The 12024-nt window shown below is 36.9% G+C and overlaps 1 protein-coding gene across 1 annotated transcript; it reads right to left on the bottom strand.

The window, feature by feature from the left end:
* Positions 1-5980: 5980 nt before the first annotated feature.
* LOC124932467 ((+)-neomenthol dehydrogenase-like) lies at positions 5981-11752 on the bottom strand. Its single transcript, XM_047473103.1, has 5 exons — positions 11659-11752; positions 11332-11584; positions 11205-11234; positions 6606-6776; positions 5981-6510 (listed from the first exon to the last, which is right to left on the bottom strand). The coding sequence occupies exons 1-5, from the start codon at positions 11676-11678 to the stop codon at positions 6157-6159; spliced, it is 828 nt and encodes a 275-aa protein (XP_047329059.1). The 5' UTR covers positions 11679-11752; the 3' UTR covers positions 5981-6156.
* Between the last annotated feature and the right edge of the window lie 272 nt (positions 11753-12024).

The raw sequence follows: 12024 nt of genomic DNA on the forward strand, positions 1-12024 counted from the left end.
GATATTCGAGGTCGCATATTATTGTTTCATCATAGTCAGTGCTATCGTCTGATTCCAAATCAGCATCTATACTTTGGTTCTTTTGATTCGACCGGTGGCTCATAGCTTTGTTAGTAGATTTATTATCTTGGCGATTAGGACCGGTAGAAGGTGGATATGTGATGTTAGGACCGGCATTTAAAGAGATAAGACCGGCATTAGAAGAGCTAGGACTGACATTAGAAGAGCTAGGACAAACATTTGAAGAGCTATGACCGGTGTTTGAAGAGCTAGGACCGGCATTTGAAGAGCTTGGACCGGTATTTGAAGAGATATGACCAATGCCATGAGTAGTTTTAGTGTGTCCAGGACCGGCGTGTTCAGGATCAATGACTTGAATATTCATGTTATCCACCTTTGTTAGACCCAATTATTTTGCAACCAAATTATCTTTTTCAGACCCAGCCAAGCGAAAACCGTTGGCTAACCCCATATTAGACCCGACCAAGCGAAAATCGTTGGCTAACCCCTCATCAGACCCGACCAAGCGAAGACTGTTGGCTAATTCTTCCAGTTTCATACATTCTTCACCTCTTATACCCTGACTTATATTCTGACCCAACTTATTTGTAGGTTCCATGAGATCCATACCCAGACCCAGGTTCTAGATCTTTAGTTTCTTCACAATTAACATGTACAAGGACTTTGATACCACCCTATTCAATTTTAATTGTAAATGAAATTTTGTCATAGAAAATGGTGAGAGAACTTTCATTAAGAATTAGCGGCTAATCTATATGTCGTGGTGTTAAAATCTAATAGAGATGAAAGTTCAGTGGTGACATCAGGCATTTAATTTAAATGAGTAAAACTAAGAATGATGCTCATTCTATCACTTTTAAAGAGAGAATATTCTGCAAAAGAAGAGAATAAACAGAGAAGAAGAAACAGAGGAAGAAGAAGAGAAAGAGGTAGTAGATCTCTTACATTTTCACCTTCAGGTTCCAATTTCTTGTTGTCTTATATCTAGACTAGCTTGAGTCTAAATGAAATTGGTTTTCTCTGTTTGTATACCTCAACTTTGGGTTTGAAGTTGAGAAGAACATTTGTATTCGTTTCTTGTTTATAGTTAAATTTGTTGGTTGGCCCCGTGGTTTTTTACCCTCCAGGTTGAGAGGGTTTTCCACATAAATCTGGTGTTGTTTGTTCTGTGCTTGATCTTTTGTTTTAGACTTGGATAACCTGTGCATTTACCCATCTCACATTGCTAGATTACATTATAAAATTAATTTTCGTTTCAAAATTCCCAACAAGTGGTATTAGAGCTATTAGGTTTATTTTTTGAAGAGTGCTTTTGTAGGTTGAGATGGAAGGAAATAACACAATGATCAGGTTGACAAATAATAACGGGAAGATTTGGAAATCCAAGATGGAGGATATCCTTTACTGTAAAGACTTGTATGAGTCGGTTGAAGGAGATAGTGCAAAGCCAAAAGATATGTTTGACAGTGATTGGACAAAATTGAACTGGAAAGTAGTCGGCACAATCAGACAGTGGCTTGATGATAGCATGTACCACCATGTAGCAAGTGAGAAGAGTGCACATTAGTTGTGGAAGAAGCTGGAGTCATTGTATGAGCAGAAAACAGTAGGTAACAAAGCGTTTCTGATTCGAAAGTTAGTAAATCTGAAATTCAAAGAAGGTGCAGGTGTTGCTGAGCATTTAAATGAATTCCAGAGCTTGATTAATCAACTTTTAGTGATGGAGATGAACTTAGAAGATGTGATACAAGCCTTATTGCTTTTGGGATCATTGCCCGACAGTTGGGAGACATTGGTTGTGACAGTCAGTAATGCAGCTCCGAATGGTGTTTTTACTATGAGTATAGTTACTAGCAGCATGTTCAATGATGAGACAAGAAAGAAGTCAACTAATACAAATATTGCACAGCCCCTTGTCACAAAGAACATGGGAAGAGCTGAATACCGACAATAATCAAAAGGCCATAGCAAGTCTAGAGGCAGATCAAAATCTTAGGGAAGACATTGTTATCACTGTGGTAAAGAAGGTCACATGAAGAAAAATTGTAGAGCCTGGAAAAGATTACAGAATAAAGACAAAAATTAGAAGAAAGATGATGAGATCAGAAATACCACAGCCACAGTAACTGCAGATGATGTAGTGATTCTTTCTTGTGAAAAAGAACAATATCTACATGTAGAAAGTCACCAAGGAGTTGAGTGGATAGTTGATACAGGTGCTTGCTATCATGCTACACCAAATAGAGAGTTCTTCATGACTTACAAGGCTGGAGATCTTGGTATAGTGAAGATGAGTAATACTAGTCACTCGAGCATTATGGGTATTTGTGATATTTGTTTGCAGACAGAGCTGAGACATCAGTTAACACTGAAAGATGTGCGACATATTCCTAATTTGCGTCTAAACTTGATATCAGTTGATGCATTGGACAAAGTTGGATTCCAACATTACCTTGGTAGTGGAGAATGAAAGTTCGGAAAGGGATCAATTATTGTAGCAAAAGGGAAGTCATGGCACTACTTATACTGAACCCATGTGAAGATACTCAAGAATGGGTTGAATGCAGTACAAGCTAAAAGCTCTTTAAATGTGTGGCATCAACGTCTCAGCCACATGAGTGAGAAAAGGTTACAAATTCTGGTGAGGAAGCATCACATCCTCTCAACCAAAGATGAGGTTTGGATCTATGCGACTACTTCCCTTTTGGTAAAAACACAGAGTCTCTTTTAGTCAAACATCAGAAAAGAAACATAATGTGCTGGACTTGGTTTATTCTGATGTGTGTGGTCCTTTTAAAGAGGAGTCATTAGGTGGAAATCGATACTTTCTAATATTTATTGATGATGCATATAGAAAGGTGTGGGTTTATTTCATGAGAACGAAAGACCAGGTATTTAATTACTTTCAAGAGTTCCATGTCATGGTAGAAAGAGAGGCATGCAATAAGCTGAAATGTCTTCGCTTTGATAACAGGGGAGAATATACCTCCAATGAGTTTAAAGCATATTGTGTAAAATATGGAATTCGACATGAGAAAACAGTGCCTGGAACTCCACAACACAATGGTGTGACTGAGAGAATGAATCGCACCATTGTTGAAAAGGGGAGATGCATGCTGAAGATGAAAAAGTTGCTAAAACAATTTTGGGCAGAAGCAGTTTGCAAAACTTGCTATCTCATAAACAGGTCACCCTATGTTTCTTTGAAATTTGAAATACAAGAAAGAGTATGGTCTAAGAAGAATATTTCATACTCGCATCTAAGGTTGTTTGGATGCAAAGCATATGTGCATATTTCAAAGGAGATAAAATCCAAATTGAATGATAAAGCAATTCCACGTATTTTCTTGGATATGGAAATGAGGAATTTGGATACAGATTGTGGGATCCGGAAATGAAAAGAATTGTTTGGTGTAGAGATGTTGTGGTCTTCGAGGGTCAGAATGGGATAAATATAGAAATCGACGAGAAGTTAGAGAGAGTTGGTGAGTCCATAAAACTCATACCATTCCTTCACATGTATAGTCAACAATAACAGATAAAGATGAACATAATGAAGAAGTCACTGAGGAAATCTCTGACATGAATGATAGTAATGATGATGAGACTGTTTATGATGTTTCTGAGTAGGGGGAGCAACATCATCAAGAGGAGCCAGAAGAGCCCCCATTAAGAAGGTCTGAAAGAGAGTACCAACCTTCTAAAATGTACCCTTCTTCAGAGTATATTTTATTGATAGAAGAAGTAGAACCAAAATGTTTTCAAAGGCACAAGTTCATAAAGACAAAGTTAAGTGGCAGAATGCAATGAAAGATGAGATGAAGTCATTGCAAGAAATGAGCACATATGAGCTAGTGGAACTTTCTAAGGGCCGAAAGGCATTGAGAAACAAATGAGTGTTCAAGCTAAAGAGAGATGAAAATGGAGAAATTATGAAGTACAAAGATCGACTTATGGTAAAGTGTTTTGGACAGAAATAGGGCATCGACTTTGAGGAGATTTTCTCACCAGTGGTAAAGATGACTTTCATTCGTACAATGTTAGGTCTAGTAGCTAACTTAGACCTTGATCATGAGAAACTTGATGTAAGAACTGCATTTATTCATTGTAACTTGGAAGAAGAGATATACATGGTGCAACTAGAGGGATTTGAAGTGAAAGAAAAGGAGAACATGGTTTGCAAATTGAAGAAGAGTCTATCCGGTTTGAAACAAGCTCCAAGATAGTGGTACAATAAATTTGATTCTTTTATGATGAGTCATGGGTACCAGAGAACCAATGCAGATCCGTGTGTTTATTTTAAAAGATTTTCTAATGGAAAGTTTCTAATCCTTTTACTTTATATTGATGATATGTTGATTGTAGGACATAATGCTCAGATAATAGCCATGTTGAAGAAGGAGATGTCCAAGATATTTGACATGAAGGACATGGGCCAACAAGTCAAATATTAGGAATGCAGATTACTAGTGACAGAAATCCTAAGAGACTTTGGTTGTCCTAAGAGAAGTACATTGAAATGGTGCTTGAAAGATTCAACATGCAAGGAGAAAAGGAAGTAAGTTGTCCACTTCCTAGCCATTTTAAATTGAGCAAGAAGATGTGTCCATCAATAAAGAAAGAAAATGATGAAATGTCAAGTGTTCCATACTCCTCAGCTGTGGGGAATTTGATGTATGCAATGGTTTGCACTAGGTTAGATATAACACATGCAGTCGATGTGGTAAGTAGGTTCCTCTCTAATCCAAGAAAACAACATTGGGAAGCAGTGAAATGGATTCTTATATATCTAAGAGGCACTTCCAATTTGTGTTTGAGTTTTGGAAATGGTGAAATTGTGTTAGAAGATTACAAAAATGCTGATATAGCTAGAGATCTAGATCACAGAAAATCCACTTCGGGTTATGTGTTTACTTTTACAGGGTAGTCGTGTTATGGCAATCCAAGTTGCAGAAATGTGTGGCTTTATCAACAACAGAAGCAAAATACATTGCAGCAACTGAAGCTGGTAAGGAGTTATTGTGGATGATTAGATTTCTCCTAGAGCTTGGTATACAATAAGAAGATGCAATTGTTTTCTGTGATAGCGAGAGTGCCATAAATTTGAGCAAGAATGCTACATATCATTCCTGAACTAAGTATATTGATCTGAGGTTTCATTGGTTAAGAGATGTAATAAAAAACCAACAGATGAAGCTGAAGAAAATCCACACGGATAAGAACCCGTCAGACATGTTTACGAAGGTTGTTCCAAAAGACAAGTTTGAGCTCTGTTGTTGGCTTGTCGGTATGAATGCCAAGTGATGACTTGAAGATCAGTGTGCCTCTCTCTGTGGGCTGGAGGGGGAGATTGTTGGGCCTTTGTGTCCAACCCAATCAGGTATTTAATTTAAATGAGCAAAACCTAAGAATGTTGCTCATCCTATCCCTTCTAAAGAGATAACATTCTGTAAAAAAAAGAGAAGAAATTGAGAAGAAGAAACAGATGAAGAAGAAGAGAAAGAGGCAGTAGATTTCTTACATTTTCAACTTCAGGTTCAATTTCTTGTTGTCTTATATCTAGACTAGCTTGAGTCTAAATGAAATTGATTTTCTCGGTTTGTATACTCAACTTTGAGTTTGAAGTTGAGAAGAACATTTGTATCCGTTTCTTGTTTATAATGAAATTTGTTGATTGGCTCCGTGGTTTTTACCCTCCAGGTTGAGAGGGTTTTTCACGTAAATCTGGTGTCGTTTTGTACTGTGCTTGATCTTCTGTTTTAGACTTAGATAACCTTTGCATTTACCAATCTCACATTGCTAGATTACAGTATAAAAATAATTTTCATTTCAAAATCCCAACAGTGACTTTGTTGTACTTTTCTTATTGGTAATTATCTTAATAACTATAATATGTTAATTGAGAAATGAAAAACTTGTACAAATTATTAATTTATTTTGTTTCTTGATTATGATGGTCTAAAGAGAACAACATAATAAAATTATAAAAGTGAAGAAGGAAACATCACACCATATAAGAAAACATAGTAGCATCCCTACTAAAATAGCAACATTAACTTTCACTAAAAACACACTGATATAGTTGAGGGCATCAACGTTTGCTAATATTTATTCAAAAGATGAGACTTCAGCCCTTCAATAGAATGTTCCAGTAGATCCATCATCTGGCAATAAAGCCAATCTAACAATGCTTTCTGCTCCTTCTTCCACAGTCAATGTGCCAGTGTTATCATTGATGTTCGTCTTAACATGTCCCGGGCAAACACAATTCACAAGAATGGTCGGAAACTTCTTGGCTACAACTCTAGTGTAAGCATTCAAAGTTGCTTTCGATAATATATAAGAAGTGAGTGTCGTGGGCCAACCATTGGCCTCCCACGTCCCCTCTTTGAAATCCTTAAGAAACACCTTCAACACCTCATCTATTCTTTCTTCACTGAGATTGGTAGCATCATTTAACTCTCCTTTAGCCCATTCATTGGGTAAGTTCTGAAATAGAAGGAAGATGAAAACACTTAGAATATATTAAGTGAACACGTAAACATGTTTAACATCTTTTCAACTTATTTAAACACGAATTTTACTTGTAATTTTCCCGCGAATGAAGAAACATTCACAATCCTTGGCGAATTAGAGTGCTGGAGGAGGGGAACAAATGCTTCTACCATTCTTTTAATGCCATAATAATTCACTTGGAGACATTCTTCTGCATTCTCATAATTCTCTTCACTTAACTTGAGTTTTGACCATTCAGGCTGTCAAATAATATGTACAATTTATATGAAAATAAAATGGATATTTACGTACGGACACAAGATGTACTATAAGTGAAGGTAAATTCAAATACGGGGAACCTTGTAAACTGTTATTTAAATTGAGTGGGCCATGCCTATTATCATCAAATGTTTAATTTGGGAGGTTGAAAAGGGTTATTGCTTGGATGTTTTGATTTTGGAAGGTGATATCTAATCATTATTGATTACTAGTGTGTTTGCTAAGAGGAATAAGAGAATATTCGAGAATAAGCAAGATGTTAATAAGTTACTTGGGTTATTTATTGGCCTATAGGTGAGACATTCATTAATTAAAGTTATTGCTGCAAGATGTTTTGTCACGTAAAGAAACACAAAAAGTAAATCAATAATAACAAGTTAAAATTATTGCAAAGATGGTTTTCCACAATGATTACTTATAGTTATAGGCAGGTCCATGTCCAATGATCTATAAATAAGTTATTATTAATAATTTTAAGTATTACTGGTACTCATTAATAATGATGCCTTATTTAAATGATTTTTTTTTTTTATTATATTATAGATTGAAGTGATTTTTTTAAAGGGGCACAGGGAAGAAAACAATAAATCCTCCCCACTTTTTAATCAGTTGGGATCTAATATAACCATTTGGTTCATGTGCTCTCTCCCAGTGAGGTTGAAATGCTAAAAAAAAAAAAAAAAAAAAAAAAAATCTTCCACCATTCATTTCAATCCGTTTAAACGGTTAAAAATTTCGATTAATACTTTTACCATCGAGACATTTTTAAATATCCATCCCCAACTAACACTAGCAACATTTTTGGGTGTGCATAAGTAAAACCTAATAAAATTTGGCAATGAAAGGAGATACGAAGAAAAAAGAGTAAATTCAAATAAATTTATAGATAATTTATTATCTAAATGTAATATGCAGACCAAACCCAGAACTTGTTTCCATATGAATACCATGGGACTGTGAGTTTAAGCATTGATTGTCAGAAAATATAAAGTTGTAGGCCTTTATTGTTGTTAGTGTATATAATATAATAATATATTATATTGATATATTATTATATTATACAATATAATATAATATATTATATTATTATATTGTCTTTTATACCATTAGGGTATATTTAATTATTAATGGGCTTGGGCCTATATTATATGTATAAGTAATTTAGGGTTCTATGCTAATTACTCCTATATAAGGATTGTTTGTAAAGGTTGAATATACAACACTCAAGATTTTTCAAGATTTTTTCTTCTTTAGGAAATATCTATTTTCTAGAGTTTCATATCTTCATAGTTGTTCTTAGGAAGATCCAATAGTCAAAGCCAACATTTGGTATCAAAGCTAGATTGAAGAACATGTCGTCGACAAGATCAACCAGAGATGCGACGACAATGAAAATTGGAAGAGAAGGGAACGTGACGCTCTCCTATCCGTTACTCACGAAGAGTAACTACTCGGTGTGGGCATTGAAGATGCGGGTAAACTTACAAGCACAAGGAGTGTGGGAAGCCGTGATGCTCGAAGATGTCGACGAACGGATGGATAGAATGGCTCTCGCCGCCATCTATCAAGCACTCCTTGAGGACGTCCTTCTCATGGTGGCTGAGAAGGATTCCGCCAAGCTAGCGTGGGAGACGCTAAAGACAATGCATGTTGGAGTGGAGAGAGTCAATGAGGCAAAAGTGCAAACCTTGAAGACACAATTTGAGGCGATTCGTATGAAGAATTGGGAATCGGTGGATGATTTCGCCATGAAATTGACATCCATTGTGACTGGTATCCGCTCGTTAGGAGAGAAGGTGGAGGAGATCTCCGTCGTCAAGAAGTTCCTTAGAGCCTTACCACAAACATACATGCAGATCGTTACAGCGATCGAGCAATTTGGTGACCTCAAGAATATGACCGTCGAAGAGATCGTCGGTCGTCTCAAAGTCCACGAGGAGAGACTTTGCAGATACGAAGACCAAGAGGAGGAGCATCTATTGCTCACGCATGATGAATGGATGTCACGAATGAAGAAAAACGAAGAAGCCGATTTTTCTTCTAGATCATCGAGTCGTAGCGGCAACGGTGGAGATAACCGAGGTCGTCGAAAAGGGCAAGGGCAAGGTCAAGGGCGAGGTTGTGTAGAAAGCTCACCTCGACAAGAAGGTACCAAGCCCCGCAAAGACAAGAGCATAGTGAAGTGTTACGCTTGTCAAAAGTATGGGCACTACGCGTCTAAGTGCCCTAACAATAGGTCTGACGGTGAGGCAAACCTCACTAGCTTATATGATGAGGAGCCAACATTAATGTTTGCTGAGGTAGTGACGAAAGCTTTGCCTGAAGAAGATGATGCAAACTTCGCTAGCTTCTATGACGAGGAGCCAGTATTAATGTTTGTTGAGGGAGACGAGAAGACAAACCTTGAAGAGTTCATGCAAGAACCATCCAAGGAGGAACCAGATGTGGTGTTGTTCAGTGAAGAGAAAGTCATGGAGAAACTCCTCGCAAGTGGCGATGAGTGTAATCACACTAATGTGTGGTACCTTGACAATGGAGCAAACAACCATATGAAGGGCCATCAAGAGAAGCTCAATGAGCTCGACGAGAAAATTACTGGAAATGTGAAGTTCGAAGACGGAAGCGAGGCGCACAAGTTTCCTAATTTATCTTACAAGGATATCTATGTGAGCAGATACGCTATATTCGAGGAGGAGAAGAAGTGGGAGTGGTGCAACAACAACAACAAGCTCGTACAAAATCTCGTGGAGTTCGGAATCCTACGAGATGTCTATGTGGAGGCACCACTAGTAGAGATGGATCCTGATGAATTGTTGTTGCTCACCACCGATGAGCCAACAACATATCACGAGGCGGTATTGGAAGAGTTGTGGAATGAATACATGAACAAAGAGCTCGAGTCTATCAGGAAGAATAAGACATGGGAGCTCACCGACTTACCACCCAGTCACAAGACCATCGAGTTAAAGTGGTTTTTCAAGTTGAAAAGAGACTGCGAAGGCAACATGTTCAAGCACAAAGCGAGATTGGTAGCAAAAGGCTATGTGCAGAAGCAATGCAATGATTTTAAGGAGAACTTTGCACCGGTGGCGAAACATTACATAGTAAGGTTAATTCTTGGTATCGAGGTGGACCAGAAGAAAGATAACATTAAGGTAAAGCAGGAAGCTTATGCAAAGAAGATGTTGAAACAGTTTGTAATGGAGGATTGTAACTCGAGCAAGTATCCTATGGAAGCAAAGTTGCAGCTCGGAAAGGATGTGGAAGGAAGCTTAGTGGTACCTAAAGTGTATAGGCGTATCATCGAGTGTCTTAGGTACTTGACGCACACTCGACCCGATATCTCTTATGTAATTGACATAGCGAGTCAATACATGGACAAGCCTACCACTCTACACCAAAAGACAGTAAAACACATTTTTCGTTACGTAAAGGGAACGACGAATTATGGGATTCAGTTAAGAAGAGGACGAGAAGTTGAAGAACTCGTTGGTTTTACTGACAGCGACCTAGCTGGTGACACAGACGACAGAAAAAGTACTGGAGGGATGGTGTTTTATCTCAACGGGAATCTGATCACGTGGCAATCTCAGAAGCAACTAACTGTTGTTTTATCTTCATGTGAGGCGGAGTTTATGGCAGCTACTGCAGCGTCATGCCAAGGACTTTGGCTAAGAAACTTGTTGAGCGAGGTGCTCGGATGCGAGTTGAGGCCGGTAACCCTCTATGTTGACAACAAGTCTGCAATAAAATTAATGAAGAACCCGGTGTTTCATGGACGTAGAAAACACATCGACATTCAGTTCCACTTCATCCGTGAATGCGTCAAGAATCAACAGATCGTTGTAGAGTTTGTAGGCACTAGAGAGCAGCGTGCAGACATTCTCACTAAGGCACTAGCAAGAGTCAAATTTGCAGAGATGCGAGAGATGCTCGGCGTGAAGTATCTCGAACCAAATCAAGCTTATAGGGGAGATTGTGAGTTTAAGCATTTATTGTCAGAAAATATAAAGTTGTAGGCCTTTATTGTTGTTAGTGTATATAATATAATAATATATTATATTGATATATTATTATATTATACAATACAATATAAATATTATATTATTATATTGTCTTTTATACCATTAGGGTATATTTAATTATTAATGGGCTTGGGTCTATATTATATGTATAAGTAATTTAGGGTTTTAGGCTAATTACTTCTATATAAGGATTGTTTGTAAATGTTGAATATACAACACTCAAGATTTTTCAAGACTTTTTCTTCTTTAGCAAATATATATTTTCGAGAATTTCATATCTTCATAGTTGTTCTTAGAAAGATCCAATAGTCAAAGCCCGACAGGGACCACATAGATTTGTTGACTTACCTTCAATTTGTAATCTTTCAAGGACTCTCAATCAACCTTAGATGTTACAACACCAGCATTATTGACCTGTGAGGATTATAACATATATCGATCAAGTGTTTTATAGCCAACAAAAAATTTAATAATTCCAGAAACAATGATATATATATAATGAGAGAATTACCAAGATATCAAGCTTGCCAAACTTAGACTTTACAAAATCAGCAAGAGGAGGAATGGTAGATGGGTCGGCCACATCAAGACGATGGAAGATGACATTAATGTTATCATTACCGGAAGATTCTTTAATGTTTTCAAGAGCTTCAAGTCCTTTTTGTTCGTCTCTAGCAGTCAAAACCACAGTAATACCGGTGATAGCCAGTTGCCTGCATATCTCTAACCCTATTCCTCTATTTGCTCCGGTAACAATTGCGCACCTGATTTTATATATGTGTATGGTGTTATATGAAACAACTTAATAAATTAAAAAAAAAAAAATCAAACTCAGTACCTCGTCGTTTTGGACTCCATTAACCTCCCTCTCTTTTTTCTCTCTCTCACATGAGTTACTCTCAATCACTAATATATAGAAATGGAGCTACTGCAGATACATTTGAATGAACATATATATTTGTATGTATTTAAATAGTTAAAATAGACAGTACTTTCTATTTTGTCTTAGTTCAATTATCATTATATGTACTTTTGTTTTGGAATTTTTTTCTTATATTAAGTTGAAATTCCCTAATTTTTTTCTTTATATTATGTTTAACTCTTTAACTCTAATTTCTCGTTATGTCTATGCTTTTAAACTATTTATCTTTATAGATTAGTTTTGAGCTTTTGTGTTCTTATATAGAGTTCTTAATTATGTTTT

This window comes from Impatiens glandulifera, chromosome 1 (assembly GCF_907164915.1).
Source record: "Impatiens glandulifera chromosome 1, dImpGla2.1, whole genome shotgun sequence".
NCBI classification, from domain to species: domain Eukaryota; kingdom Viridiplantae; phylum Streptophyta; class Magnoliopsida; order Ericales; family Balsaminaceae; genus Impatiens; species Impatiens glandulifera.